Genomic DNA, 27,168 nt, shown 5'->3' on the forward strand with positions numbered 1-27,168 from the left:
ATTCTGGACCCGGATTTACATTCTTTGAGGTGACATCTAATATTAAAATAAACCCGATTAGCCAAAAAATGAAGACATCATGTTGTTTGTTTTGAACATAGTCTTTTATTTTATTTTATTTTATTTTGCCTGGGTAAATAAAGGTGAAATAAAATAAACTATTATTTTATAATAATACAATTATGTTATTTTATTTTGCCTGGGTAAATAAAGGTAAAATGAAATAAACTATTATTTTATAATAATAATAATAATAATAATAATAATAGATTTTTTTTGTTTTATTTTTATTAGTTATTATTTATTTTTTTTTGTTTATTTTTTTGCATGTTTGTCACTCTTAAATGTTTCAGACCATGAAACAAATGTACATATTAGTCAATAACAACATCAGCTTGGAATAGCATGCAAAATTGAGGTTCTTTTTGTTCAGCAGTAGTTTCTGTTTTTCAACTCAGTGCCCAGTGTCTTTCTTATGGTGGAGTCATGAACATTAACTGAAGCAAGGCCAGCAGTTTTTTTGGATGTTGTTGTGGGGTCTTTTGTGACCTCTTGAGTCGTCACTGCACTCTTGGAGTAATTTTGGTTGGGAAGGTTCATGGGAAGGTACCATGTTTTACCATTTGTGGTGAATGGCTCTCACTGTGGTTCACTGGAGTCCCAAAGCTCTAGAAATGGCTTTAGAACAGGGGTCTCAAACACGCGGGATACTAGTTTGAGGCCCCCGCCTTGATATGAAAGTTTAATGTTAGTGCGGCCCGCGCAAGTTTGATATGGATGCTGTATGGTATCATGTACCCAGAAAAAATTATTACGTTTGATTAATGTTCATGTTAAAGGTTAAATAACTGTTAATAGTTATCCTCCCTATCCGTGTGGAAGTGGTAAGTTTTTGGCTATTTAAGTTTAAAGGAAATAACTTGAAGGCTACCGTTGAGGTCGCTATTTTTCATCTTATTTTGTGCAGAAAAATAGAAATTAAGATATTTGAGAACAGTGGAATGTTTTATCAGAGCTTTTATTGTAGAAAATTGAACCAAAGTGAAGTTTTTTTCAATTGTTTTGTTTTTAATAAATGCGTTGTTTTTTTGTTTTTTTTTTGGAAAACCTGATGCGGCCCAGTCTCACCCAGACCTGAGCTCCAGTGGCCCCCAAGTAAATTGAGTTTGAGACCCCTGCTTTAGAACCTTTTCCAGACTGGTAGATCTCAATTAATCTCAGTTAACCGTGGGGTAGCAATTGCTTTTTTCCCCACACAGGGGCATATAGGATTTTGTGTGTTTAGTCGTGTTTTTATTGACTAATATTTTAATATTTATTTATATTTATTTAATAATTTTTTTCACACCGCTGTAACTCACAACTTTACCAGACTTCAAAAGCAAGGAAAAAGAGGCCTAAATTACATCCTCACATTGAGTAAAAATTCAAATGAAAAAGAAGGCTTTGGAGGACCCCAGTGACTAGGTTTGAGCCCCCCCCCCCCCCCAAATCACCAAACAGCCCCCCCACCAGTGTGTATGTTGCTATATGAGTATGTGTAACAAACAGGAGGGCTAATGCAGTCAGCAGGCGTGCATGTGTGCGTGTGCACGCTTTATTGAAAGAGTGCCTCTCTCTCTTTCGCTCACCCCCCCTCTTCCCTTCCTCCCTCCTCCTCCTCCTTTTCCCCTTCCCTCCCCTCCCCATGCAGCCTGGGTGGTCTCCCCCCTCCTCTCTTTCTCTCTGTCTCTCTCTCTGCACTTTGGTGAGCTGTTGCTTAGCAGCTAATAATAGGCGATGTTTGCAAAGTAATTTGCCTCTTCCTCGGCCAATGGGAGCCGCAGCACTTTTCCATCAAACCTCCCTTTTCAGCGTTCGCAGAGAGGCGATCTCATCCAAATGTTGCCGCTACGAGATCGGAGGTAGACGTGACGCGCGGACTACTACTACTACTCCTACTACTACTACGACTTGTACTTGTACAACAACTACTACTATCCGAGACGCTGTTTGACAAACTCTGTGAACGAATGACGACTGAAGGATCGATACGGATTTGGGCGCATAATGTTGGGATGGAGTTTCGAGACTCGTTTGGCTCCAAGGACGACTAGAACACTTTCTTCCAACTTGTCCGCGCCGGATGCGCTCCTCTCCCATGTTGGATTATTGTCGTCGGCCTCTCTGAAATCGCACCCACTTTGTGTCGCTTCGTTTCCCAGCCTCTTCGGACCATGGCGTCGGATCGCGGGGTCCCAGGGGCCGCCGGCGTCTTTGGAGATTTACCCCCGAGTTACACGCGCTCCCAGCCGGCCACCAATCCTGACGTCCCGCGGAGACCCAGCTACTGCCACGCTGCGTTCGCACTTAAACACATCTCAAAGGTGATCACGAATGTGGATTTTTTTTCTCACAAAAGCTGCATTTTTGTACATTTAAGAAGGGTCTTTATGTGTCTTTAGCGACCCGGAGTTGTGGCTCTGATACTGGGGGTCCCATAACCGGAATACTTTCAGAAAGTGTTCCAATTCCACGTGAATAAACACATTGTATGAGTGTTAGTTTGAACCAACACAACAGTGGTTAAGGCCTTCTTTAAAGCACATTTATTTAGATTCCCATGTAGTTGATTTCATAATGTCACACTGCATGTTTCCCTGCTTCAGCTGAGCTCTTGTTTGGAAATGCGGTGGGTCTTGTAAAGGAATTCACTCATTGAGTTTGATCTGACAAAGCATCTTTGGACCGCCCGGATGCTTGGATGTGTTTCAGCACCGCTGAGACGGGAAGACAAACTCAAGCGGTGACAGTTTGTAACCATTTAAAACACAATATGCACACCATGGATGTCGGCTTTATTGCATGGACATGTCCAAAAGTACACGGCTTCTTGTGTGTGTTTATTAATATGAAACACTTGTGGCTGTAAATTGAATCCATTCGGAGGTTTGATGTTGCTTCAACTGTGCATTCCAAATCTTCCTAATTGTGTTGCGTCATGGGAGATCCTGCCTCAGCTTTGGACCGGATTCAGGTGATAGAGTCTGGTCCTAAAGACAGCTCCTTTTGCTTATGATAGCAAATAAGAACACCACAATGACATATATTCCTAATATCTTGTACTCCTAGGGGAAAGCAGTAGGTCAGAAAGCTCCTCTGTGGATCCGGGCGAGATTCCAGGCCCTCCTGTTCTCTCTGGGATGCCATATCCAGAGGCACTGCGGGAAGGTGCTCTTTATCGGACTCTTAGTGTTCGGGGCGCTTTCAGTGGGACTCCGAGTGGCCGCCATCGAGACGGACATCGAGCAGCTATGGGTAGAAGGTGAGTCAGACGCCGCTGTGGTTCCTGATGCTGTAATTTGTGACGGGAGTTGCGTTGTGGAATAGCCGCTGTGCTTGAATAGTAGCTGATGATGCAGATGTACATGTCAATGTACTGCAGTTTTTCTCGATAATTTTTAGGCACAGATATTTGTAAAGGGGCGAGAGAAGCTCTGTGAATGTTCTGAACTCCTGTTTCCATGCCATTGCAGGATAGTGGAACTGTGCTTGGTCATAGTAGTAGTAGATCAGCTTGTCTTCTTTAGACAGCACCCAAGTTTAGGAGGTTGTGTATACTCGTTCCTCAACTGCTTCATGGAATCAACTATGGATTTCTCAAGATCAATTATGATACCCAGTTATGATATGATGTGTCTTTTATGTATGCCGTGTTTGGACAGTCCTCTGTGCGTGTTTTGGGTCAAAGTTATCTGCACGTTTTCAGGGGCAGAAGCAGCTTTATTTGGTTTTTCACACTGGCCAAATTCCTTTTAAACCCCCAGGCTTTCAGTGCCGGGGCTGATCCCTGCAGCAGATGGACTGTGTGAATGGTTAGCCATCTTTGAGAGGGGAAGGGAGGGGGCGCAAGGGGGGTGGATGGGTGGGCTCGGACCCCCCTCCCCACTCCCCTCTCCCTCCTCCTCCCGGGCTCCCTGTGTGGTCCCTAACTATTCTTGGATTCCATTCAACAAGAGGCAAGGCAGGCAGGCAGGCAGGCACCACCCCCCTAAACCACCTCCTCCTGGCTGCCTACCTCCTGCTCACAAGTAGAAAAAATATAAGTGAATGCAGCTGAAGTTTACCCACCTGTTTTGCATGCTCTAAAAGCGCCGCAGCAGTTGGTGAAGGTAAACAGACCCTATAGGGTTTTTTTGGCCCACCATGTCACTGGAGGACGGGGCCAGACGGCTCCAGAGACGTTGTAGCAATTGTTTGTTTGCAGGAATTATTATTGTTAAATCAGGGTCGTATATGAATAAAAACAAACAGGTAACGCCTGCAATAACATGCAACAAGAGCATCTGCTGTTTCTCTTTTCTTTCAGTTCTCGACAGTGTAAAGATTCAGGATTACCTCTTGAGCTAATTGGCCGGGCCATCTTTTTAATAGAGATGTTTAGGCGTTTGTGTGCCAGTTGTTTTGCTGCGGGACTCAAGGAAGGAAAAGAGGGGAGGTGGTGGGGTAGGGGGCTGTTTAAAAAGGGAAGGCTGTGCCTTTAAGAGGCCGTGGCCATGTTTCTAAAGTTTCTGCCTGCCTTGTTTCCACCAATAGCCCATTGACAAAGCTGCTAGGGCCTCAATGGAGAGTAAAGTGCTTGTGGAACAAGGAGAGGTTAGTTCTCGCTTTTCTCTCTCGCACACAAATTCAGGAAAACACTCGCACCAGTGCACAGAAAGCACAAGACAAAGAGCCGCTAATAAGACGGACGATATCATAGTGAGGGTTTCAACATAGTTTGGTGTCATTTGCCCCGATTTTTTATTTTCTATGACAAGTCACAGACTATAATCGGTAGAAATTCTTCTTGATTTTTCATTTTTTGTCACTGCATGGCTTTTATAGCATGACGTGATGCTCAAAGTGCCCTTTAAACATGTCAAATTGCTGACATTTTGTGCAATATCCTGTTAAATGTTTGTGAGATGACGTTTAAATGTTTAAATTACAAGAGCTGTCCTCACATCACTGATTGGCAAGTGTCATCTTTGTCACCTTATTGCGTACACAGCTTGTTTGTTTGTCTGCTTTGTGAGCGCCTGTGTTTTACGTATCTACCTGTTGAACCACCAAGCCCCCCCCCCCTCCTTTATAGGAATCAAGGCTGAGCAGTTTTTAGAGTAGAATAAAGGTGTTGAGTCTGACGAGGGCTTTTGTCCATTTGTTAGAAAATACAACGTTTGCATACTGTAAACAATCATTATTCCCTCCTGCTTTCAAGTGTGAAAGTTGAGCTTGGCAACGTGTCACCCGGGCCAGTATTGTCCTTGAGAAGGAGGGGGTCGTAAAAGGAGATGCAGGAAGAAGAGAGTGATGGGAGTAGACACCATGGAGGGGGGGGGGGTATGGGACAGGAAGACTGGAAGCTTATGGCTCACTGACACTTTTTGCTTTGCTGTCTCGTTTTATCAGTGTGGTGAGGTGTTGCTTTTGTAAAATATATATATATATTAAAAAAAAAACATCTGTGGAGGGGAAAAAAAGAGAAATGGCCTCCGTGTTTCTGTAAACAAATGTTTCCTAGAGGAGTTGAGGTGAGCCGTGACAGACACGTTTAGTGATTCCAACTGTCCAAACATGAGTGCAGAGAGAGAAGGCCTACCAGGCGCACCACATGTCCCGTAAAGAGGAATCAGAGAGGAAAGGGGGAGAGGTAAAGACCGCAGCAATGTGCATACAGTAAACTAGCATAGCCACCTCGCATCCAAATGAGGTCTTTTGTGGACTTGATGAGAGAAATATTGGAGAACTTTGCACAAAATCACCAAATACGCAAGTTTTTCAGTGTTTGGAGGGCTTTTCTCTAAACAAACCACAGCAGGTAAATGCTATAATTCATCAGAGCGCACACAGTGGCCCAGTTCAGACAGAGAAAGGGAGCTCTATGAGGCATTATTGGAGGTGAATAGTGCGCGCTGGTGCCCCAGCTAGATAAATAAACTCCCAGTGCTCAGGGCCCAGGACCTCACTGGTAGAGAGAACAAACAAGAGCAGAGTCAACCTGGGTCACCTCCAAATGTTTATTTCACCCCCCTTTTACACTCCATCCTTCAGTCCAAGTCATGCCTTGCCTTTCTCAGCACCCCCACCACCCCCACCCCCTAAAACACGCACACTCTGACCAGGACCACCCCTCAAATAAACATACAACGCACAACTCTAGACACAAGTTCATCCAACACTAGAAGGAGAAATTCATCATTGTACATTATATTGTATTATAGTATATGTACTATTGATTGGTCATATCTTTTGATTGATTAGCAATTCATTGCTATTATCAAGGGATGTTCTGAACGCCTACTTCCATATGAGTGTTTATTACGCCATAGCTCAATGTCGTCACAGTGTTGTTGACACTGAATCAAAAGCACCTCAGCTGGTTGCAGCAAAGTAGAGCCTTAAAACGCAATTAATCAACTCCTTCAGACAATATTCTTAACAATCAATTCATTAATTATTACGTTATTAGGTATTATTAGGTTGGCGCCAAGCCACGTACGCGGTGTAAAGCATGTTTTCTTCTGCTTCTTTATCTCTAGGTGTATGAGCCTGTCAAACTTAAATGGTGCTGTTGGGAAAAAAGCTACAAAGCAACACAAAAAAGCGGCATAATGAAAATTCTATCAATATAGGGTGGCACCCTTTCTCTCCATCCCTCAAGAGCCACCTTTGTCTTTGCCGTGCACAACATAAAGCGACACCAGTCACCTTTGCACCGCGTACACCGCTGTCGTATAAAACGTTGAAGAGCGATGTGGAGGGAGACTGGATGTTTTCTTGCTACTTGGAAGGAGGGGGTAAAAAAAAAAAAAAAAAGAAATGATTCCCGGGCTCAATAAATTCATTTCTGCTTTGAATGAGACCAGCAATGTGGAAAAATTTTACCTTTCAGGCCGGGATGAATGTATGTTTCAACCACACATTAAGCAGTATTAGCGGTCAGTGGAGTGTCTAATGTGACTATTTTTCACAGTGGCCAACGCTGCCCACGATTAGCATAATTAGCAGAGGCAAGCCTATACATATGGAAATAGAAAGTGCCTAAATGCCAGCTCTGGCGGAAATTTATGTGTGGTGGCTAACACCGCTGGCACATCTGAATAGAATGTAAGTGAAACAGATTTTTTTATGTTACTTTCTACTGTTTCTATACTGTTTCTTTCTCACATCCGCATATTGATTTGATTCTCTCCCGCTATTATAATCCTTACTAATAGATGAACATAACACAGAAGAAGATGAAAAAGCCCACACTGTGTCTCTATAGGTAAGATAGCTAAGTGCCAGCTTGTCTTTTTTGCACCCCTCCCCAACACACCCCTTATCCAACCTCCCATTCCCACTCCCACAGTGGAGTCTGGCATTGTTTTACAGGCTGGGAACGTTTTGGTCCATTTGCTTTTTGTTGTGAGAAAAAGAGAGGAAAAATGTTGCGCTTTATTTTATTCTGCTGTTTGTTGGGAAACATCTGAAAGAAATGGAAGGCTTGATTGACAACAGGGTGGTGCTGTAGACATGCGGCGGCCCATCTGCTGTCGGGCAGACTGGGCCGGTCCCGCCTCTGGTGGGTCATTGAAACAGGAGTTCAGAACTTTCCAAGAGAAATTATTCTTTCTCGTTGCTCTTCCTGTTTTGAGTACGTCAGATAATGTAATACAGTTATGTGTTATGTTTATTATAAGCTAATGATAGCAATTTGGCATAGTTTAGCTACTCATGTTATCCATCATTCAATGTATAGATTATCATAACACAAGACTCCAGTTTGCAGGACAACAGCCAAGTTAGCAGATTATGCAATTTGATTGATTTCATTTTTCTTATCCTATTTTTTGTTTTTATTTGGAGCCACATTTGGTCCACATTGCCCATCCCTACTCGGAAGCATGGCGCTTAAGTAGCAGGTAAAAAAAAAAAAAAAAAAAAGCCCACGTCACTTTCAGCCCTCCTCTTCTTCGGTCTTCCTCCAGAACAGCGTGGGGTCTTTCAGAGGCCCCCCCTAATCCAGCTAATCTACCACACTGAACTTTGAAGGTGGCCTGGCCTGACCTAGCACGGCCTGGAACTGGGACTAGTCCTGTACACCACTACCACCACAATACTATACAATAGTTTGCCTCATATACTGCATAGTTTTCTCAGCTACAGGGAAATGTGAGTGAGTGTTTTTCTCCAAAAGGAAGGGTCAGGAGGAGAGGAAATGACTGGTTGGAGTCCAGCGTTTATACCAGACCACACACACACACACATACGTATACAGTATATAAGCACACAGACGTTGATACAAACAATATGTCTGCACGACCTCAAGTCATGGAACCATGTCAGGGCTTGTTATATTTTTGCTGGCTCTTCACCTTCACTCCTTAAACGTGGAGAAACTAAGATCTTTAAAGCCAGTGAAAGTATTATAGTTGTTATTTTAAGGCAATCTTTAATCACATTTACAACCATGGACTAACAGCTTTAGTCCTCAAATTGCCCCAGCCAGTAGTAAAATAACCATCCACTTGGGTGTTAAAACCCCAGCCCCCTCCCTCAAAGGTATTTTTTTATACCCTCAAAGAAGAACTTTTTTTTTCCAGGAACTGTCTCTTTAAGGTTGCGGTCCACAGGCTGAGCGCAATGAGAGGCTGGGGGCACGATGGTGAAGAAAGACGAGAGGAAAAAGAGAGAAAAGAAAAAGACAAGTCGTCCTTCTGGGGGCAGAGCCGGGTGGTTTGTGAAGCTCAGTTGAGGTGTTTGAGGCCGGACCAGGGGTAGGAGGGACAGAGAAGAGGCGAGAAGTAGGGAGAGAGAGGGAGAGAGAGCGGACCGGCAGCCTGGGTGGTCCAGATGGGAGGAACAGACACAAATAGCTATAATTTACTTCAGGAGGCCTGTAATTACAGAGCCTGAGTCTCTCTCTTCGAGCCACCCAGTTCCTGTTAGGATCAAAACCCCAAACGCTGTAGAGGTTAGCATATGAAATGTCAAAAAAGGTTTAACAGATGTCAACGAGGCGCAGGGACGAAAGAGGTTGCACTTTTGTCTTTTGGTGCTCTTGGACATAATAATCCATCAAACAGGATTTTGTGTGAAATTGTTTACTTTTCACGACGCCAAAAACAGGCTGTCAGCTCAATGTATTTGTGAGTTTAAGCTAACTCGTCTCCTCCTGAACCTCTGGATGACAATTTGTCAAAACATGCACCCCTGCTGTGTTTGTCTATGCTATTATTTTTCTGACAAACACACACGCCTCTACTTTATTCATGGAACCATTATTATCATTACAATCATTTCTATGGACATTTATGTGTATTAACGCTATCAAGAGGCTGCATTTGTAAATAAGAATTTGTGCTCTACAAAAACACCCACTGTAACTTTAGGGCAGGCGTCTCAAACTCAATTTACCTGGGGGCCACTGAAGCTAGGGTCTGGGCGAGGCTGGGCTGCATCAGGTTTTCCGAAATAACAAAAAAACGCATTTATTAAAAACAGAAAAATGAATAAACTTTGCTTTGGTTCCGATTTTCTACAAGAAAAGCTCTGATAAAACATTCCACTGTTCTCAAATATTTTACTTTTTATTTTTCTACACAAAATAAGATCAAGAATAAAGAAAATCAATCAATCAGTAATAAATAAATATAATAATAATAAAACAGCAAATAATAAAAAATTAAGAAACCACATATAGTTGGTGGGTAGACAAATTATTTTTTTCAGATTAAAATGAACAAAGCATTATTAGAGCCCTGTAGACATGACAAAACACGACTATAGTCACATTTATACTCTTTTTATTTACAACATATTGCGCAACTGCAGGGTCTTGAGACACATGCTAACTCGCAAACTAGAGAGTTAGCGACCTAAACGGTAGCCTTCAAGTTATTTCCTTTAAACTTAAATAGCCAAAAACTTACCACTTCCACACGTATAGGGAGGATAACTATTAACAGTTATTTAACCTTTAACATGAACATTAATCAAACGTAATAATTTTTTCTGGGTACATGATACCATACAGCATCCATATCAAACTTGCGTCGGCCGCACTAACATTAAACTTTCATATCAAGACGGGGGCCTCATTTGGCCCGCGGGCCGCGTGTTTGAGACCACTGCTTTAGGGTGTTTGGTCAAGTCATCACATGTGGTAACACACCTATAGGAGACTGACCAACACATCTGTACAATTAGAGCAAGATTGGTTGAAAAACATGTCCGCCACCAAGCAAAACATGTCCACAAGGCCTTCCACAAATGCCATTTACACTTAGGCATTTAAAAAAGGAGTTCAGAACATTCAGAAAGCTCATCCATCCCCATTTAAGCCATTGAAACATACATCACCCAGCAGATGATTTCCAGTGAAAACCACTAGAGCCAAATCGAGCCAAGAGGAAATGACCTTTTGCCGTCTAACGTCTATGTCAACATTCCGAGGAATGTCCATTTTAGGGATGACACCAGCGACTGCAAATAAACGAGGTGATGTGATATCCTCGGAGGCCTCGGTGTGCTGAAGGTAATTAAAGCCTTGAAAGTGCGGCGGGGAACTATTGGACGGCGTCTCCGAGGGGGCCACCCGAGCTCCAGCCTGATCTCACACTTTCATTGGCCTCCATGTTTGTTTTTTCTTTTCTCCCCATCAATTATAGGTCGCTTTTGGTTTTCGGGGACGAGGGGGGGTGTGGTGGCACAGCTACAGAGTAGTATAGTAGACTATTGCAAGGCGTTAAGAGAGAGATGAGGTAAAGTCAGGATTGAGTGCAGAGTTGTGAAAGTGACTCAAAGAGTGACAAGAGTTGGAATTAAGGAGGAGCTACTTTTCCAAAGTTCCCCCTCCCCTCATCGGTATTGTCATGTAGCGGGACAGCGAGAGAGGGGGCAGACGGGCCCTCTTGTGATCCAGCGCGGCATGTTTCATGTCCACTTGGCACAGGCACAGATCCCCCCGGCTGGCAAACTCTTTTCAGGGCAACCTCCTGTAATTAGGAGGCTGGAGCGTATAGCACACAGCGCAACATTCCTCAAGACCTCTTTTCATCCCGCTCTTCATTGCTGTCTGTCTCCGATTTGCACCTTAATGTATTTATTTGACTTTTCATTTGGACTTTACCTTCATTCACACTTTCTCAAGCTTCTGTGCATTGCAGCCTCATGGTTCAATTTGAACACGCGCTGACTTAGCAAATATGGTCGCAAATGAAAAGCGCACCTGGTAACTGCCACTGTATTCTTCTATGTGTGTCTTGGCATCTAAGCTCCCGTGCAGATTGGCGTCTCTGTCATCCGTAGTGGGTCGATGAAGGGATGGATGCGGGGGCATCAGGGGACTTGTACTTTTTTTTTCCCCCTTCAAACTAACAGGGCACATCTGTTTGACAGAAGGAGCCAATGAGAAGCTGTATTAGTCATTTCTTTTGGCCAGACGCTTGCTTGTGTGAAGTGCCTTCAAAACCAACACTGGTGAGGGCCAAGGGCGTTGGTCGATACATACGTGTGTATGTGCCCGTGCGTGTGCAACTATATGAACGCACGTTGTTAAATGTGTAGCATTGATGGATGCCTGCACTGACAGACAAATATTTATTTAAACCATCCAGCTCAGTCATTCTTTTTCTTTTTTTTTTTTTTAAAGCTGGTAGCCGAGTGAGCCAGGAGCTTCACTACACCAGGGAGAAGCAAGGGGAGGAGTCCATATTTACCTCACAGATGCTCATCCAGACCCCCAAAGAAGAGGGCACCAATATTCTCACCCAGGAAGCTTTGTTGGTTCACATGGAAGCCGCCCTGTCTGCCAGCAAGGTCCAGGTTTCACTGTTTGGAAAGTAAGTTCAGAGCTTTGACATGCTAAGAATACATTTCTTGTGTTTTGTTTGATAAAAATAGCTGATTTGATTTAATTTTTTGCTCTTGTAGGTCGTGGGATCTCAACAAAATATGCTATAAATCTGGAGTTCCTATAATAGAAAATGTCATGATTGAAAGGGTAAGTGAAGTGCATTATTATTGTATTTTTTTAACTAGTTGAACATTTCCTCTTGATCTTACATGACATTTTCTCTTTCCTGCAACCAGATGATTGACAAGCTGTTCCCTTGTATGATAATCACTCCATTGGACTGTTTTTGGGAAGGGGCTAAACTGCAGGGAGGCTCCGCCTATTTACCGTAAGTCTTGGAATACTCACACCCATAACATTTATAATACTGTTTTATGGGGTCTGTTTGTAATCGACGGCTACTTCCTTCAATTACGGGAAAGCATCTTTCTTTATTTCCATGTTTACAGTAATGAGCCACATAACCGTGTAAACACCTGCTAGCCTTCCAAAGTTAGCTTGTAGCCTCTTTTTTTTTCATTTAAACATAAATGTTTAATGCGACAAAAGCATGTGCCAAAGTTAGCTTGTAGCCTGAAAGCTAACATACATACATCTTTTTCATTATATCTAGTTGTTAAATGTGTATTACTTTTTTACCTCATTGGTCCTCATTTCCTGTTTTTGTTATAGTAGTCCTCATTTGACTCTTTTTTTAAATTTAAATACATGACATAACCTAGTGATGGGACTTTAACTACCATGTTAACTCATAGCTTAAAGCTACCATATCAACACATTTTCGTTAGAAGTTAAATGTGCATTTCTTTGTAACGCTTTACTTCTCGGATAGCTTTACAGGCGGCATAACCAGGTGACGTTAACCAGCAAAATCTTTTTTTGTCACATCATTGTAAAGGGTTTATTTATCTGTCAAGTAAACAAAGAAACAAACTATGTTTAATGAATGCAGTGGGACAGCATCCAGTTTGACAGGAAATGGTAGTTAGATCGTTTTCCAGCTGTTCTTGATGACTTGCTGCCATGTTACACCCCTCTGGAGACACCATAGGAGGAGATTATTTTGTGCTGTATGGGTAACTTTTAACACTTGCTCGGTGGAAAGATACAGTCAAGCTTTCAGTGGTCCGTCAGTGGTTTCAGTGAGTGACAGCAGCGGTCGGTAATAGAGTTCTTTTAGGTCTCCGGGAGGGACTGAGCAGGGGGGGGGGGGGGGTCTGACAGGGAAATTCAAAAAGAGAAAGTAGAAAGAGGGAGATGGCTGCACTGGGTGGTTGGGTTGGTAGAGCAGAGGAGGGTGGGGAGGTGGCGGCGGTGGTGGTGGTGGCAGGGCAGCCCTTTGGGTCAGACAATGGTAAGCATTCTTTCAGTTTACGAGTGAGTGTCCATCAGTGTAGGGGCCCTGGTGGAGGGACGGAGGGAGGGTGGGGGGTGCCCGGCTTTGTCAGCTCACGGCTAACACTCGCCATTCTCATGGTAATGCCCCTGGGCTCCCAGCTCCCAAGTTGTCCAACAAATAAAATGGGCAGCATTCAAACCTCAAGTCCCCGGAGAAAGACACAGAGAGGCAACAAGACGGTTAACAGTGGAGTCTGGGCGTATTTGGACTTTTTTTTTTTTTTTTTTTACCCGCTTCTCCTCTTTTTGACACTGAGAAATTGAGTCTGTGAATAAGACTGCCAGAAGTGATATTTCAATTTAAAAGTACTCGGGACCCAAGCTTTCTTGGCAAATGTGTTTATGTTGTCATCAGGAACATTGTTACGTTGCAGGACACCCCCCCATTTCCTACTTGGCTTGTGTGAAAGAGAGCCTTCCCACTGTGTCTTCCTTATTTATTTATCATGAGTTTTTGTTTTTAAGTAGCAGCCCCTGTTGTCCTTGTCCTCGCATCTGCTTCACTTCAGGGCTGGTTTTATAATGCACCAAAAAAGGAGGGTGAGAAAGGCAAAAAAAAAAAAGAAAAATAACCTATGAAAGAACAAAATGGTCCAAACCTGGTTCAGCCAAGCAAAAAAATACATGTGGATTCTTCCTTTATATGCTCCTGAATTCACACTTTACCTCTTACCTGCTACCCTTTCAAAAAGCTGGCCCCTTATCAAGATGTTTGGCAGGCAGAGGTAATTGTTATGACTCTGTGTATGGCACTGAGGAATGGAAGCCACCGTGCCTTCCCCCTTGAGCATTGTGGCAGTGTGAAATAGGATAATAAAGGCCATTTTATACTGTATCTGCCGCACTGAAAGACTCATGGATTTCTTTAAACAGAGTGCACAAAGCATGTTCATCAACTGGTTGCTCTGCAGGGGTATGCCGGACATCCAGTGGATGAATCTGGATCCAGTCAAGCTCATGGAGGAACTGAGTCAGTTCACTTCCCTGGAAGGATTTAAGGAGATGTTGGATAAAGCACAGGTGGGGTTAACTTATTGTTGGCCTGTACTGTATTTCCATCGTGTTTGCATGCATTTACTAACATGTTCTTCTGTAGGTGGGCCACGCTTACATGAACAGGCCTTGTTTGGACCCATCAGATAGCGACTGCCCTCTTAGTGCACCCAACAAAGAACAAGGAGAGGTACACGTCCATGTGGTGTGTTTTCCACTTGGAAGCTGAGAGGAAGGTGGTTAAAATATTTCATCTCTGCTTTTAGACTCCTGACATTGCCGGGCATCTCCAAGGCGGTTGTCACGGTTTTAGCCGGAAGTTCATGCACTGGCAGGAGGAGCTGATCCTGGGAGGACGTGTGAAGAATACCCAGGATGCTCTGATGAGGTAAGCTCCTGTTAGCGGTCTTATTTTATCACGGTGGAGTGCAGGTGTAAGGGCGAGCAGCTGTCCATCAGTCTGTGAGCTGTGGAATCTGTGTAACCCCTAATAACCCAGAAGACACATGCTCGGAATGCCCCATACTCATAGGGATCGGTTTCCTGCATGACCCTGCTGCAGCATAGACCAATTAAAGATGACTTACAGCCACTGAAAAGTCTCCTGCCAGGCATTTGTAGTATAAGCGACTAAAGAAGAATTCACATTTTTCAGCAGCCAACTCTGTCAATAAGACGCTCTCCCTCTTTTTCCCTCTACCCCTACTGGCTTGAACTGCATTTAAAAAGCCATGAAACTACAATTGCAGTGACCGCATTGGGTCAGAGCCCAGATTGCGACCCACACGGGCCCTAACACAGCTTAGAATGAAAGAGGATTCCCAGTCCCATGTGTAAGAGTCACACTTAACACTCAGATGTGATTTACGATAATTTCGAGCAACGCACTTCTGCCGAGAAACCCTTTTTGGGCATCTGGGATCACATCCCAGAAAACCAGACGGACTAGATAACAGTAACACCTGCTTTTTTAGAAGCTCTTGTAAGCTTTGGGGACAATACTGACAGATGAGCTCAAGTCTACACACACACACACACACACACACACTGGAAAAGCTGCACTGTCTCAGATGTGCGCTAAATTTAATGTTAAGTATTTGTGTGGGTGTTTTTTTTCTTCTGCAGCGCTGAGGCTCTCCAAACCATGTTCCTGTTGATGAGCCCTAAGCAGCTGTATGAGCACTTTAAAGATGACTATGAGATCCACGACATCAACTGGAATGAAGAAAAGGCTACAGCCATCCTGGAGTCATGGCAAAGGAAGTTTGTGGAGGTATGGAGATGTGCTACTACTCATTGCATGAGAAGGAAATTGCTTCATTATAGCACTGGTGAACCCATCAAAGCATATCATAGCAATCACAATTCACACAATAAAGACATACTTTCATGCTATTATTATTACTGCACACACTCGCTTGTGTTGGAATTCCATCAGCTTTTTGTAAGCAAATCGCGCACTATTGTGTGTGTGTGTGTGTGTGTGTGTGTGTGTGTGTGTGGCGCGCAGGCCAATCGTCTCCCTCTGTCAGAGCCCTCGTTATGGGAACAAGCTGTTGCTGTGATAGCTGACACCCACCACTGTGGGGCAAAGCAGAGAGGGTCACTGGGAAGGAGGCGGGGTCTATGACGTTTGGGGAAAAAGCACAGTGACGATGTGGACAACATCCAAACACTTCCAAACCAGAATAAAACATAAACAATAAATGGGGTAGAGATGTTGCAAAGGAAGCACATAAAGCTGCGTGGTGCGTTCATGGCCGCCTCCACAGTCATGTGATCCCATTCCTTTCACCTTTGACACTACAACCTCTGGCATCTGTGCTCATTACTCCTCGGTTGTCATACATACGCACACTAGCACATGTGAAAACACACACGCACACTATCATGTTCTCTCAGAGATTTTTTTTCCGTTTAAATACGGTGGCGTTGAAAGGGACATGCAAGCACTGGTGATACTGGACTCTTTCATGTTAAATAAACATGGGATTGTTTGTCTCTGTCTGCAACATAAAGAGTTTTGACAGTGTACAGAATCCGTCCCAGTCTTATGTGGCTAACAGCATGCTGAACATGAGATTTGGAAGTACTTTGCAGGGCTTGTGGTGATTTATCGGTGTTTATCCCTCAGGTGGTCCACCAGAGTATTCCGTCAAACTCCAGCCAGTCAATTCACGCCTTCTCCACCACCACCCTCAACGACATAATGAAGTCCTTCTCCGATGTCAGTGTCCTACGGGTAGCTGGAGGGTACCTGCTTATGGTGAGCGTAGCATTTGATTTGTTCATCAATTATGACTAGTAAGACTTTTCCATTGCTTGGATTACTGAAGATTTGACACACGTGTTCTCTCTCCAGCTGGCCTACGCCTGTGTAACCATGCTGAGGTGGGATTGCGCCAAGTCCCAAGGGGCCGTGGGGCTGGCCGGCGTGCTGCTGGTAGCCTTGTCGGTAGCTGCAGGACTGGGTCTGTGTTCCTTACTGGGACTCTCCTTCAATGCTGCAACCACTCAGGTATCATTCTATTTTACAGCAAATTTTAAAGGCTGCATTTTAATGTTGAGGACTTTCTCTGACCCTTTGTGCTTCTCAACCCAGGTGCTTCCCTTCCTGGCACTTGGAATTGGTGTGGATGACATGTTTCTTTTGGCTCACTCCTTCACAGAGGCTGGGAGTAACATTCCCTTTAAGGTACCTTCCTTTCCTCATCCCATCTCTTTTTTCCTCCTCTGTCCTTTCCTCTAAGTTGTGCTTGTCTCTTCCAGGAGCGAACTGGAGACTGTTTGCGTCGCACGGGCACCAGCGTGGCTCTGACTTCCATCAACAACATGATTGCCTTTTTCATGGCTGCACTCGTGCCCATCCCAGCCCTACGAGCTTTCTCCTTGCAGGTATTTAGTTTTTTAACACACACCACTGTGCACTCACACACACACACATGTAAACACAGTTGAGACGCCCTGCGGCTCCTTTGAAAATGGAAGGGGTAACTTAATAGAAGTGACATTTATTCAGAGCAGGAAAAGTCCTTTGTTCCCCGAGTCTTTATGGCTGGTGCACCAACAACAGAGCCAATCTTTTTTTCTTTTTTCAAAAATGTGTGCATGTCTGTATGTGCGTGCAATGTGGAGGAATCTGAGCAAAGCAATGAGGAGACAGAGAGAGAACTTGGATCCGTATATCACTCGGCCGTCAAGGCGGTTTGCTCTGATCTGTGACGAACTCTGGGTGGTCTGCAACACACAAATACACACTCATGGTAATACACACAGTGCAAACCGCAGCCAGTCAGAACGTCAGCTCCAGGGGCTACAGCGAGGCCTGCTGAAGGCTGATGACTTGCAACCTATATGTGCTGTATATGTTACCCCCCCCCCTCCCCCCAGCTTCTTTCTGTCTCTCTTTCTAATATTTCTGGCATTGTTATGTCTCTCCCTGCCTGGACTGCTTAGTGTTCCCGGACTATTATTTAGAGTAAAGTATTACTTTCCTCTCAGGACTGTGGTCGGAGATGCTGGAAAAAAAAAACAACCTTACTCCCTCCAGCTCCAGGGTGTCTATAATTTCACAAATTCCCAATCTCATTTTGTTTATCTCCTTCCTTTCTGTGGTTAATTCTCCCTGCAGGCAGCCATTGTGGTGGTGTTTAACTTTGCCATGGTGCTGCTCATCTTCCCCGCCATCCTCAGTTTGGACCTCCACCGGCGTGAGGACAAGCGTTTGGATGTTCTGTGCTGCCTGTACAGCCCTTGCGCCGACCGCGTAATCCACCTCTCTCCCCACGAGTTGTCGGACACCGCCGAGCAGCCCCATGCAACACCCACGCACACCCATCAGTACACGACAGGTTCTACCATCACCACCAGTACGCAAATCACCACCACAGTGCAGGCATTCACTCAGTGCGATGCAGCCGGGCAGCACATCGTCACCATCCTGCCGCCAACCTCTCAGATCTCCACTAGCCCTACTTCCATCATTGTGTGCCCTACCTCCCAATCACAAGGTAAAGGATTCTAAACAGCAGTGTAGACCAATATGACTTTTTATCGAGTTGTAACACTCTTATTTTATGTTGCCCCTGTAGCGATCACACCCACACCCAACACCCCTGTTCAGGATCCCTACGGCTCCCAGCTCTTCACACCTACCTCCAGCTCCACACGGGACCTTCTAGCCCAGGTGGAGGACTCCAAATTGGGAAAGAAGTGTGTTCCACTGCCATTCCTCCACTGGAACTTGTCCCACTTTGCCAGGGAGAAATACGCTCCACTGCTGCTCAAGCCCAAGAGTAAAGCCATTGTGGTCATTCTCTTCCTGGGCCTCCTGGGACTCAGCCTGTACGGGACCACCATGGTGCACGATGGACTCTATTTGACTGACATTGTGCCACGTGACACCAAGGAGTACGACTTCATCGATGCCCAATTCAAATATTTCTCCTTCTACAACATGTACCTGGTGACTATGGACGGATTTGATTACGCTCGCTCACAGCGTCTTCTGATCCAGCTACACAACACCTTCAACTCTGTTAGATACGTGGTCAGAGACAGTGACAACAGATTACCCCGCATGTGGCTGCACTACTTCCAGGACTGGCTTCGAGGTACGTGTAATGTTATTTTTGTCAAGTGAGTCAGGGAATAGAGTGATAGTGATGTCAGTAGAAGAGGGGGGGTTGGAGTTTTTTCAGGTGTGCCTTAGTAAGGCCCGCGAGTGAATGAATGACTGTTGCAGTGTGTGGGGGGTTGGTTTAATGTGCGAAGGGTGAGTGAAAGTTCAGTCGTGCTGTTTACGCCCATCCACCTGGGTTCAGGGGTGGAGCAGCAGACAGATTGGGCTGGGGTCAAAGGTTATCTTTTGCATGTGTGTCTATGCATGTGCGTGTGTGTGTCCTCAGGCTAGGACATGTCAGAGGCCCAGTCAGGAGGAAGTAATAGCTAACAAGTCAATCAAAGCCAGCTGCACAAAACGAGACAGAAAAGGAAACTTGATATTTCACATTTTTCACTCACACACACACACACGAAGGCTGCTCTTATAGTTTCACTTAAGCAGAAATTAAACGATAAATGACAAGCACAGTAATCTTTTCTTGTCTCTTTTGCAGGTCTTCAGGCCGCTTTTGATTCAGACTGGCTGACGGGGAAGATTACATCAGATAGCTATCGAAATGGCACAGAGGACGGCGCTCTGGCATACAAGCTCCTCATCCAAACCGGCTCCAAGAAAGAACCCTTCAACTACAGCCAGGTAAGAGAAGATGTCCACCTGCGTTACCATGTCAACGTGTCTCTTTGCCGTCTGTTCTAACATCGCCTCAATGATGCGTTGTAGCTGACTTCTCGTCGGCTGGTGGATGCAGAGGGTCTCATCCCCCCTGAGGTGTTCTACATTTACCTAACGGTTTGGGTCAGTAATGATCCTCTGGGCTACGCTGCCTCGCAGGCCAACTTCTACCCCCATCCCCGAGAGTGGATTCACGACAAATACGACACCACGGGAGAAAATCTGCGCAGTAAGTCTCAACAACTCTACTCTAATCTCTCAAAGTTTAATTCTTCATTTAAAAAAAATGCCACTTTTTTCTTTATCTTTGGCAGTTCCAGCCGCAGAACCCCTGGAGTTTGCTCAGTTTCCCTTCTACCTTAATGGTCTCAGGCAAGCCAGTGACTTTGTGGAAGCCATCGAGAGTGTGCGGGCCATTTGTGATGAGTTCAGCCGCAAGGGCGTGCTAAACTACCCCAATGGATACCCCTTCTTATTCTGGGAGCAGTACATAGGCCTCAGACACTGGTTCCTGCTGTCAATCAGCGTGGTGTTGGCATGCACCTTCCTGGTCTGTGCCCTCCTCCTGCTCAACCCGTGGACTGCTGGCATAATTGTGAGTCAACTCTTCGTTATCGTCATTTTCCATCTTTGCAGAGTTATGCAATATTTTCCACCTCATCCTACCTCAACAACATCATTAGCCCCTTTCCTCCTCTTGTCTTCCTCTCACTTTCTTCTCAACCGCTCATCACAGCTCAATAACGTAGTCCAACGGGGGGCCCCTTTTTCTCTGTGGAGGGCCGGTGCGCACACACATACGGGAACCTTTGTCATTCTAATGTAGGCAGGGCTGGCCTTAGAAAAAGGAATGCAAAGAAGCAAGAAAGACTTTGCCCTCCCAAAGCCTCTACCTCCAACTCCATCACTGCTTTTGTCAGAGGGAGAGTGAGAGGCTTGGGGACAGGACGGATCTGCCCAGTCGTGACCTTGGCCTGCTCGACCCATCCATCAGAGCGATGTGTGAGCCAGAAAAAGAGACGGTCTGAGTGTGGAGTCGTTAGAAAACGTTTCACACACAAGCTGGTGCCCACACACACACACACACACCCCAAATGCATGTCCACAGCCTTCTGGGGGTGGGCTGAAGTGAAGCACAACAACAGTTGCAGCTTCAGCTGGAATGTGTTTAATTGGAAGTACCGCTCCCCAGCAGCAGTGATTAAATTGACTATAGTCAGACACACACACACATATGCATGTGTAGTTTCCGTGCATCCGCCCGCCTGTGGCAGCTTTCAGCCAGCCTGTATGTGGTCGAGCTATAAAACGACTTTTATCATTTTGCAATTTACTGGAATGAAAAGCTCTCTGGAGCTAGCCTCTCATCAAGTAACTTTGCACTAGCATGACTTAATTTGTAGTAACATAAATGCCAAGCTGGGCTATGTGTCACTAGCAGACAGATAAACATGAACGCCGCTATTGTGTCATTCGGTGTCAATCAATACAAGCACCTCTGAGGAGGAGGAGAAATGCATGGTGGGATGGAGAAGTGCTAGCCCAAGGCTGAGTAATTTGATGCCACACGGCTGAGAACCCGAGGTCAAAGATTGTGTGGGGTGAAAAGGCAAAAGAGCTCAGCTCACTTTTAATCTTCACGTGGTCTTTACTTCCATTCTTTTATATTCATTCTCAGCAACCACCATTTTTTGTGTGTTTAGGTGTTTATCCTGGCTATGATGACAGTGGAGCTGTTCGGCATCATGGGTTTGATCGGCATCAAGCTCAGCGCCATCCCCGTTGTCATCCTCATCGCCTCGGTGGGAATTGGAGTGGAGTTCACTGTTCACATTGCACTGGTGAGTTGGCACAAGAAGGAGGGAAAGACGGAAATTAAGCGCCTTCAGGGAGGGGCATATTAATCCATTCTTTGATGTGGTTTATTAAGTCATGGGGGCAAAATTGAGTGCACAACTTGGCTGTAACCAACAGAGGCGCTGTTCATTCAGTCTCAAGTACTGTACATCCGTTATGGGTAGTATTATTCTCCTTAATGCAACAGAATATTTTTATTCCATTAAATTCAATTGATGTATCAAGAAAGGCATTCCTACCTCAAACCTGTACCATCTTGTAGCATTAGACACGGCCACCCCCAACTAAAACAAATCCAGGAATTCTACAGAGTGCCAAGCCTCGCCACCACAAGCGCAAGTTTTGTGCGATCGGCAAGATTTCCAACTCATTTCTCTTCTCCACCTTTCCCCCCACCACCCCCTCCTTTTGCGGCAGGGCTTCCTGACAGCCATTGGCAGCAGAAACACGCGCTCGGCCGTGGCTCTGGAGCACATGTTTGCCCCGGTGGTTGACGGCGCCATTTCCACGCTGTTGGGCGTTCTCATGCTGGCGGGGTCTGAGTTTGACTTCATCATGAGGTGAGACACAGTGTGTGTATCTACTTCTCTGTATGTGCGTTTGACGCCGTCCATATGCCACCTCCTGTGGATGCTGTGTTTTGGTTTAGCACCATTAGTGTGTGTGTGTGTGTGTGTGTGTGTGTGAGGCCAGTTGTCTAGCTTCACTGCAGGATGGTTGATGGAGCCTTGTGGGAGGTCAGAGTTGCATACAGGTGGAAATGTTATATCCCTATTTATACACACACACACAGCAACAAACATGCACCTGGTTCTGTCACTCCGGACACACACACACACACACACGCATCCGTCTCTCCAACCTCAGAACACACAACAAATGGGGAAAACATCAAGGGTGTGTAGCAGCTGCTCGTAAACATGGAAGTGTTCTCCTACCCACTGGGTGGTGTCTCTCTCGCTCTCTCTCTCTGACACACACGGGAATCTGTTAAAATTCCTATCATCTGTTTGGCCCCTGTATTGGGTGCCATTGTAAAAAAAAAAAAAATTAGGCTAAATTTGAAACTGGTCAGGCAGTTTGATGGTGGGTGGGCCACCAGCAGACATGGATGTCCTGTGTTTGTGTGCCTGGATTGTGCGTGCGCTCGCTTTTTACCACTGTTTCATGGTCAGAGTGGAAAAAAAAAGGCAAATAGCTCAATGTTTTTCAGCTGAATGCGGTCTCGGGCCCAGAACCCGAAACCACAGCCTTGAGCTCACAGACTGCAGCAGGCCTCCGTGACATAAAAAGCACAGTTTGTCTGCAGAAATGAAGACAGTAGAAGAGGAGGGTGGCTTTCGTGCACCCATGTGGAGGGTAATAGGTGTGCATTTGTAGCATTGTTTGCTTTTCCGTTTAGTGAGAAGAATGGAGGTGAGAAAGGGACACGCCGAGGGGTCTCGGTATCTCTGTTGGAGGTCCTGCGATTGGAGCAGGCCGAGGCTGGCTAGCTGCGGAGTAGCATAAATACGCTGCAGTAAACATCTCCTAGCCTTGTAATGCACTGAATAAACAGCACGCCTAATTCAGCGCAATTCAGCGTGTATACACACACAAGGGGAAATTCACAAATGTGCACATGTGTAAATAACGCTGCCCTCGTTCTCACATACAACTCCCCAGACCCCAACAGCGAATGGAAAAGATTAAAGTTTATATAAACAACAGAATTCCGAAGAGCGAGACGCCGTTGGAGGTCTCACTCTGCCCTTGTGTTCTGAAGACTGTGGGTGTAGTTTTGGGGCCCGAGCGAGCAAAATGGCACAATGCCCAATTGTGATTTCAGCGCCTGCATGTCAGCTTCAGTTTGAATATGTGCGTAGCTTCAAAGCAAGCGAAAGAAGTTCAGCTTAAAGTGCTGCTTGGAATCTGAGGGAAAGGATGAGGAAAAGTGTCATATAAGTCCATGAACTCTTTCCGAGTTAAGTCGTAATAATGTTTGTTTCCGGAGCTAATATCCCTGTCCTTGTTGTCTTCATTCCAACCCTCTTTCATTATTTATATTCGCCCCTTTCTTCTTTTTTTTTTTTTACCTCTTTTTAGCATCTCACTGTCTCTCTCGCTCTGCTTTCTGTTAGTGTTTAAGTGGAGTCCTCTCTAATTTTCTCGGCAGCGCTTTCTTGTGGCGTGCCTCCACGGCTAGCTTTGCTGAGACGCACGCAACGCAGCGAGTAGAAAACAAGAGCGAGGACGGAAGCATCAAAGTATGTTTTGGTTGGGGCAAGCAAGAATCAGATTTGCCCCCACTTCTTCTGTCTTTTGATACACAAACACCACGTTTGACTCGACTTCCTCTTCTCAGGCTGCTAAGCTTTTTACATGACGGAGCATGAGTGGAGACATTTTGGAAAAAGTCTGGAGGTCTGGCTTTAGTTCTCTGTTGGAACATTGTGTGTGGAGTTTAGATGTTCCTCCCATATCCCCAAAAACCTGAATGTTAGGCTATTTGGAGACTCAAATTGTTGATGGGTGTGAATATTTGTCGATATGTGCCCTTTGATTGATTGGTGACCAGTCCAGGGCGTACCTGCCTCTCGCCCAATTGAGGACAAGCATAGATAGCTCCTGAACGTTCCTCATCTCTTCTATCCTCAGGTATTTCTTTGCCGTACTGGCTATCCTCACACTTCTGGGAATGCTCAATGGCCTGGTTCTGCTCCCGGTGCTCCTCTCCATGCTGGGCCCCCCAGCTGAAGTCAGCCCGGTCGACAATGGCAACCGCCTTCCCACGCCCTCTCCCGAGCCGCCGCTCCCTCCACCGATGGCTCACCACGGTTACTTCGCAGACCACCACAACCCCCGTTCTGCTCGCCAACAGGCCTTCTCCACTGAGATGTCGGATTCGGAATATTACTCGGAGATGACCAGCACGTCTGGGATCGGCGAGGAGGATTACAAGTACTGCGATCGCAGCTCGTACACCGTGCCGCCACCTGTCACCTCTCACATTCTTCTGGAAGCCAGCAAGAACCCCAGCTTCCCTAAACTCACGGTGAGCATGACAAAACACTGATTTTGCGTATTTTGTTATTTTACTGAGCTGAAAGTATTTTTTTTAATTTTTGTGCCAGGTGGTGAGGCCACTGAGGGACAACACAACAGGAGCCAGGATAGAACCATCACCTGAATCCTTGCACAATGCTCCATCACCTTTGAGCTCGCAGCAGGTGACATGCTGGGATGGACCCAAGCAGCCGGGACAACACTTACCCGGCGACAGAGCTCACGTACCTGGGCGGACTTCTCAAAGCGGCCCCAGGTTGCAGAGTGGGAGCAGGGGGCCTCAGCCAAACAGGACTAAAGGGCCCGCTGGCTTTAGCAACTCCTCTGGGGGACCCGTTACCATGGTGACGGCCACAGCCTCCGTAACTGTCGCCGTGCATCCGACCTTGCCCGGAGCGGCGTACCAAGGCTACATGCATGAAGGTTTTGACACAGACACGGAGTCAGACTGCTATGAGGCCACTAAGAGGACTTGTGGGGACAAAAGGAACTTTTCCTCATCCAAGAGAGACTCTTTAGAGCTCCAGGACATGGAATCGCCGCAGGATCATACGACACACCAGCACAAACAAGGTGAGATGGTCTGTTTGGGTTCTACCCGCAATGCCCACAGGTTATGCCTCCAGAACCGAACCTAATACTTCCTTCTTTTCTCTGCCACAGGCGTGTTGAGGATCCAGACGGCCAAACAGTCCTAGTCGCTCTCCTTCACTGTTCTGGAAACTGTACATAAGACGCCACATAGGATTTATTTGAAGGAGAATATTATGTAAATCTATGAGTATATATTTTAATACTAAAAACAAGAGGGAAGCTATTTAAAAGAGTACTGTGTAACTTTGGGTATACTCGTGTAAAATTATTTTGTGTGGGGGGGGTGGTTGACTTTAGTTTGCCCCTCTATAGTGTATAGAAAGTGTTATATGTAAAAAGTGTCCACACAAAGTGAGATCCTATTAAGATATTTGGCTATTGAACATACATGGTCAGTGTTGTATTTCTATTTGTACTACAATTTTGTTTTTTTGCTGCTACACAAAGTCATTTTATGTGATTTGCCTTAAAAAAAAATGCAGTAGCCCCTCTTCCTCCCCCTTAAAGCTACATACACACATTTTGCCTGCACAATAATGTACTGTGAGATCTAGCAGATTCTTATCAATGTGCCTTCAGCAGTAGAAGTTCTATCTTCCTCACTTTTGGTGAATTTCCGTCATCAATGTCAGTATCATCCAGTGTTCTTTGCAGTTGAATTTACTTGAAGGTGTCATTTTTTTTGTTCGCATGAGGAATTATAAGGGAGTCTTTTGTTTGTATTTTTATGGAATTAACGATAAGCTATTATTTGCTCTTTTTTCACTTCATTTTCGATACGTTCTTCTCCAGAAGTGGTCTCATCACTGCCAGTTTAATATCCAGGGAATATGTTTTCCGTTGTTTGGGTTTTTTTTCTATTTTATTATATTTTTTAAGTGGCAGCTTTGGTTTTTGGTGTAAAATTGAGTAGTAACTTGAAAAATTGAACAAATTCATCACAAATAACCACCCTTGGCAGTTTACTCCAGCCAGGAGGAGGTTGAGGGGAAGCTTATGCATTGTTTGTAGTTTGTTTTAAGATTTAAAAATGTTAATGTCATGCCATATAAATTATTTATATTAAAATTTTATTTTTGTAGTTTGTACAGATGTTAGTATTTAGACTGAAGTTCTATTTTTAAAGAGTAAATATATATTATATATAAATAAATATCTATTTGTTGCTGAGTTTGATTTGTGTTTGCATTTAGGAGGGAGGGGAAGTCATTATGTTGTTTTTGTTTGTTTTTTTTAGTTTAGTTGGAGGAGCATGAAGGTGTGTAGGATTGTGTCACTTTTACCTTCTTCGCCCATCTTGTCATTTCTTTTTTAATGTCCATGTCTAAAACACTGTGACTTCTGAAAACTATGCTCAAGAACCCCCCTCCCTCACTTTGTGTGACCGCTATGTTCTCTCACCTGCTATAGAAAATTAACTAACAAAATAAATTGAATGAGAAAAAACATTCCTTAAGTCTGAAGCCAGCCAATTCTTTACTGTGTGTGTGTGTGTGTGTGTTTTGCCTTCATAAAGTATGTGAGCATAAATATATTCATACATTACAGCAACAATAATGTGGTTCTATATAAAAACACTAACTTTGCATGGCATCACCTGTGCATACATTCCATAACATGGCCTTTTATGAAACTTTTGGACCAGCTTGGTCGGTTAAAAAAATGCACTTTATCACTCAAATTGGATTTTAAACATTTCAAGCTCTTCCCTAAGCCTTGAAAAACAAAATCACACACAGACATACCATGTGTTTATGTACAGATATTCCATCCTTTCCCTTACACATACGTCAACATACGCACATGCATACAAATAAAGGCAATGTGTTTATGCACTATAAAAGCAGTTGAGACATGCACACACACACACACACACACATAGAGAAGGCCCACCTGTGTAGATGAAAGGTAGAGCCTGTAAATTCCTTCTCACACACAACAGCGACGCATTTGTCTGCATCTGATACCTTCATCTTTTGAAGTTGCTGTCATGGCACATACAGTGCTCCAACAAACCAATACCTCCCATACTAAATACACAAAGTGATAATTCATTCTAGAATATGTGCAAACTCCACGTAAACAACAAATGTCCACGCCTATGTGGATCCTTTTTGACTAA

General features: G+C 44.8%; 1 protein-coding gene across 1 annotated transcript; it reads left to right on the forward strand.

Annotated features, from left to right (window-relative positions):
* Positions 1-1,795: 1,795 nt before the first annotated feature.
* ptch2 (patched 2) lies at positions 1,796-26,482 on the forward strand. Its single transcript, XM_058068403.1, has 23 exons — positions 1,796-2,366; positions 3,112-3,304; positions 11,660-11,849; positions 11,941-12,010; positions 12,100-12,191; positions 14,173-14,281; positions 14,358-14,444; positions 14,521-14,642; positions 15,380-15,527; positions 16,389-16,520; positions 16,617-16,772; positions 16,857-16,949; positions 17,024-17,149; positions 17,886-18,264; positions 18,346-18,867; positions 19,372-19,514; positions 19,599-19,779; positions 19,865-20,145; positions 21,254-21,391; positions 21,825-21,967; positions 24,045-24,441; positions 24,521-25,025; positions 25,116-26,482. The coding sequence occupies exons 1-23, from the start codon at positions 2,217-2,219 to the stop codon at positions 25,148-25,150; spliced, it is 4,392 nt and encodes a 1,463-aa protein (XP_057924386.1). The 5' UTR covers positions 1,796-2,216; the 3' UTR covers positions 25,151-26,482.
* The last annotated feature ends 686 nt before the right edge of the window (positions 26,483-27,168 follow it).

This window comes from Doryrhamphus excisus, chromosome 3, assembly GCF_030265055.1.
Source record: "Doryrhamphus excisus isolate RoL2022-K1 chromosome 3, RoL_Dexc_1.0, whole genome shotgun sequence".
NCBI lineage: Eukaryota > Metazoa > Chordata > Actinopteri > Syngnathiformes > Syngnathidae > Doryrhamphus > Doryrhamphus excisus.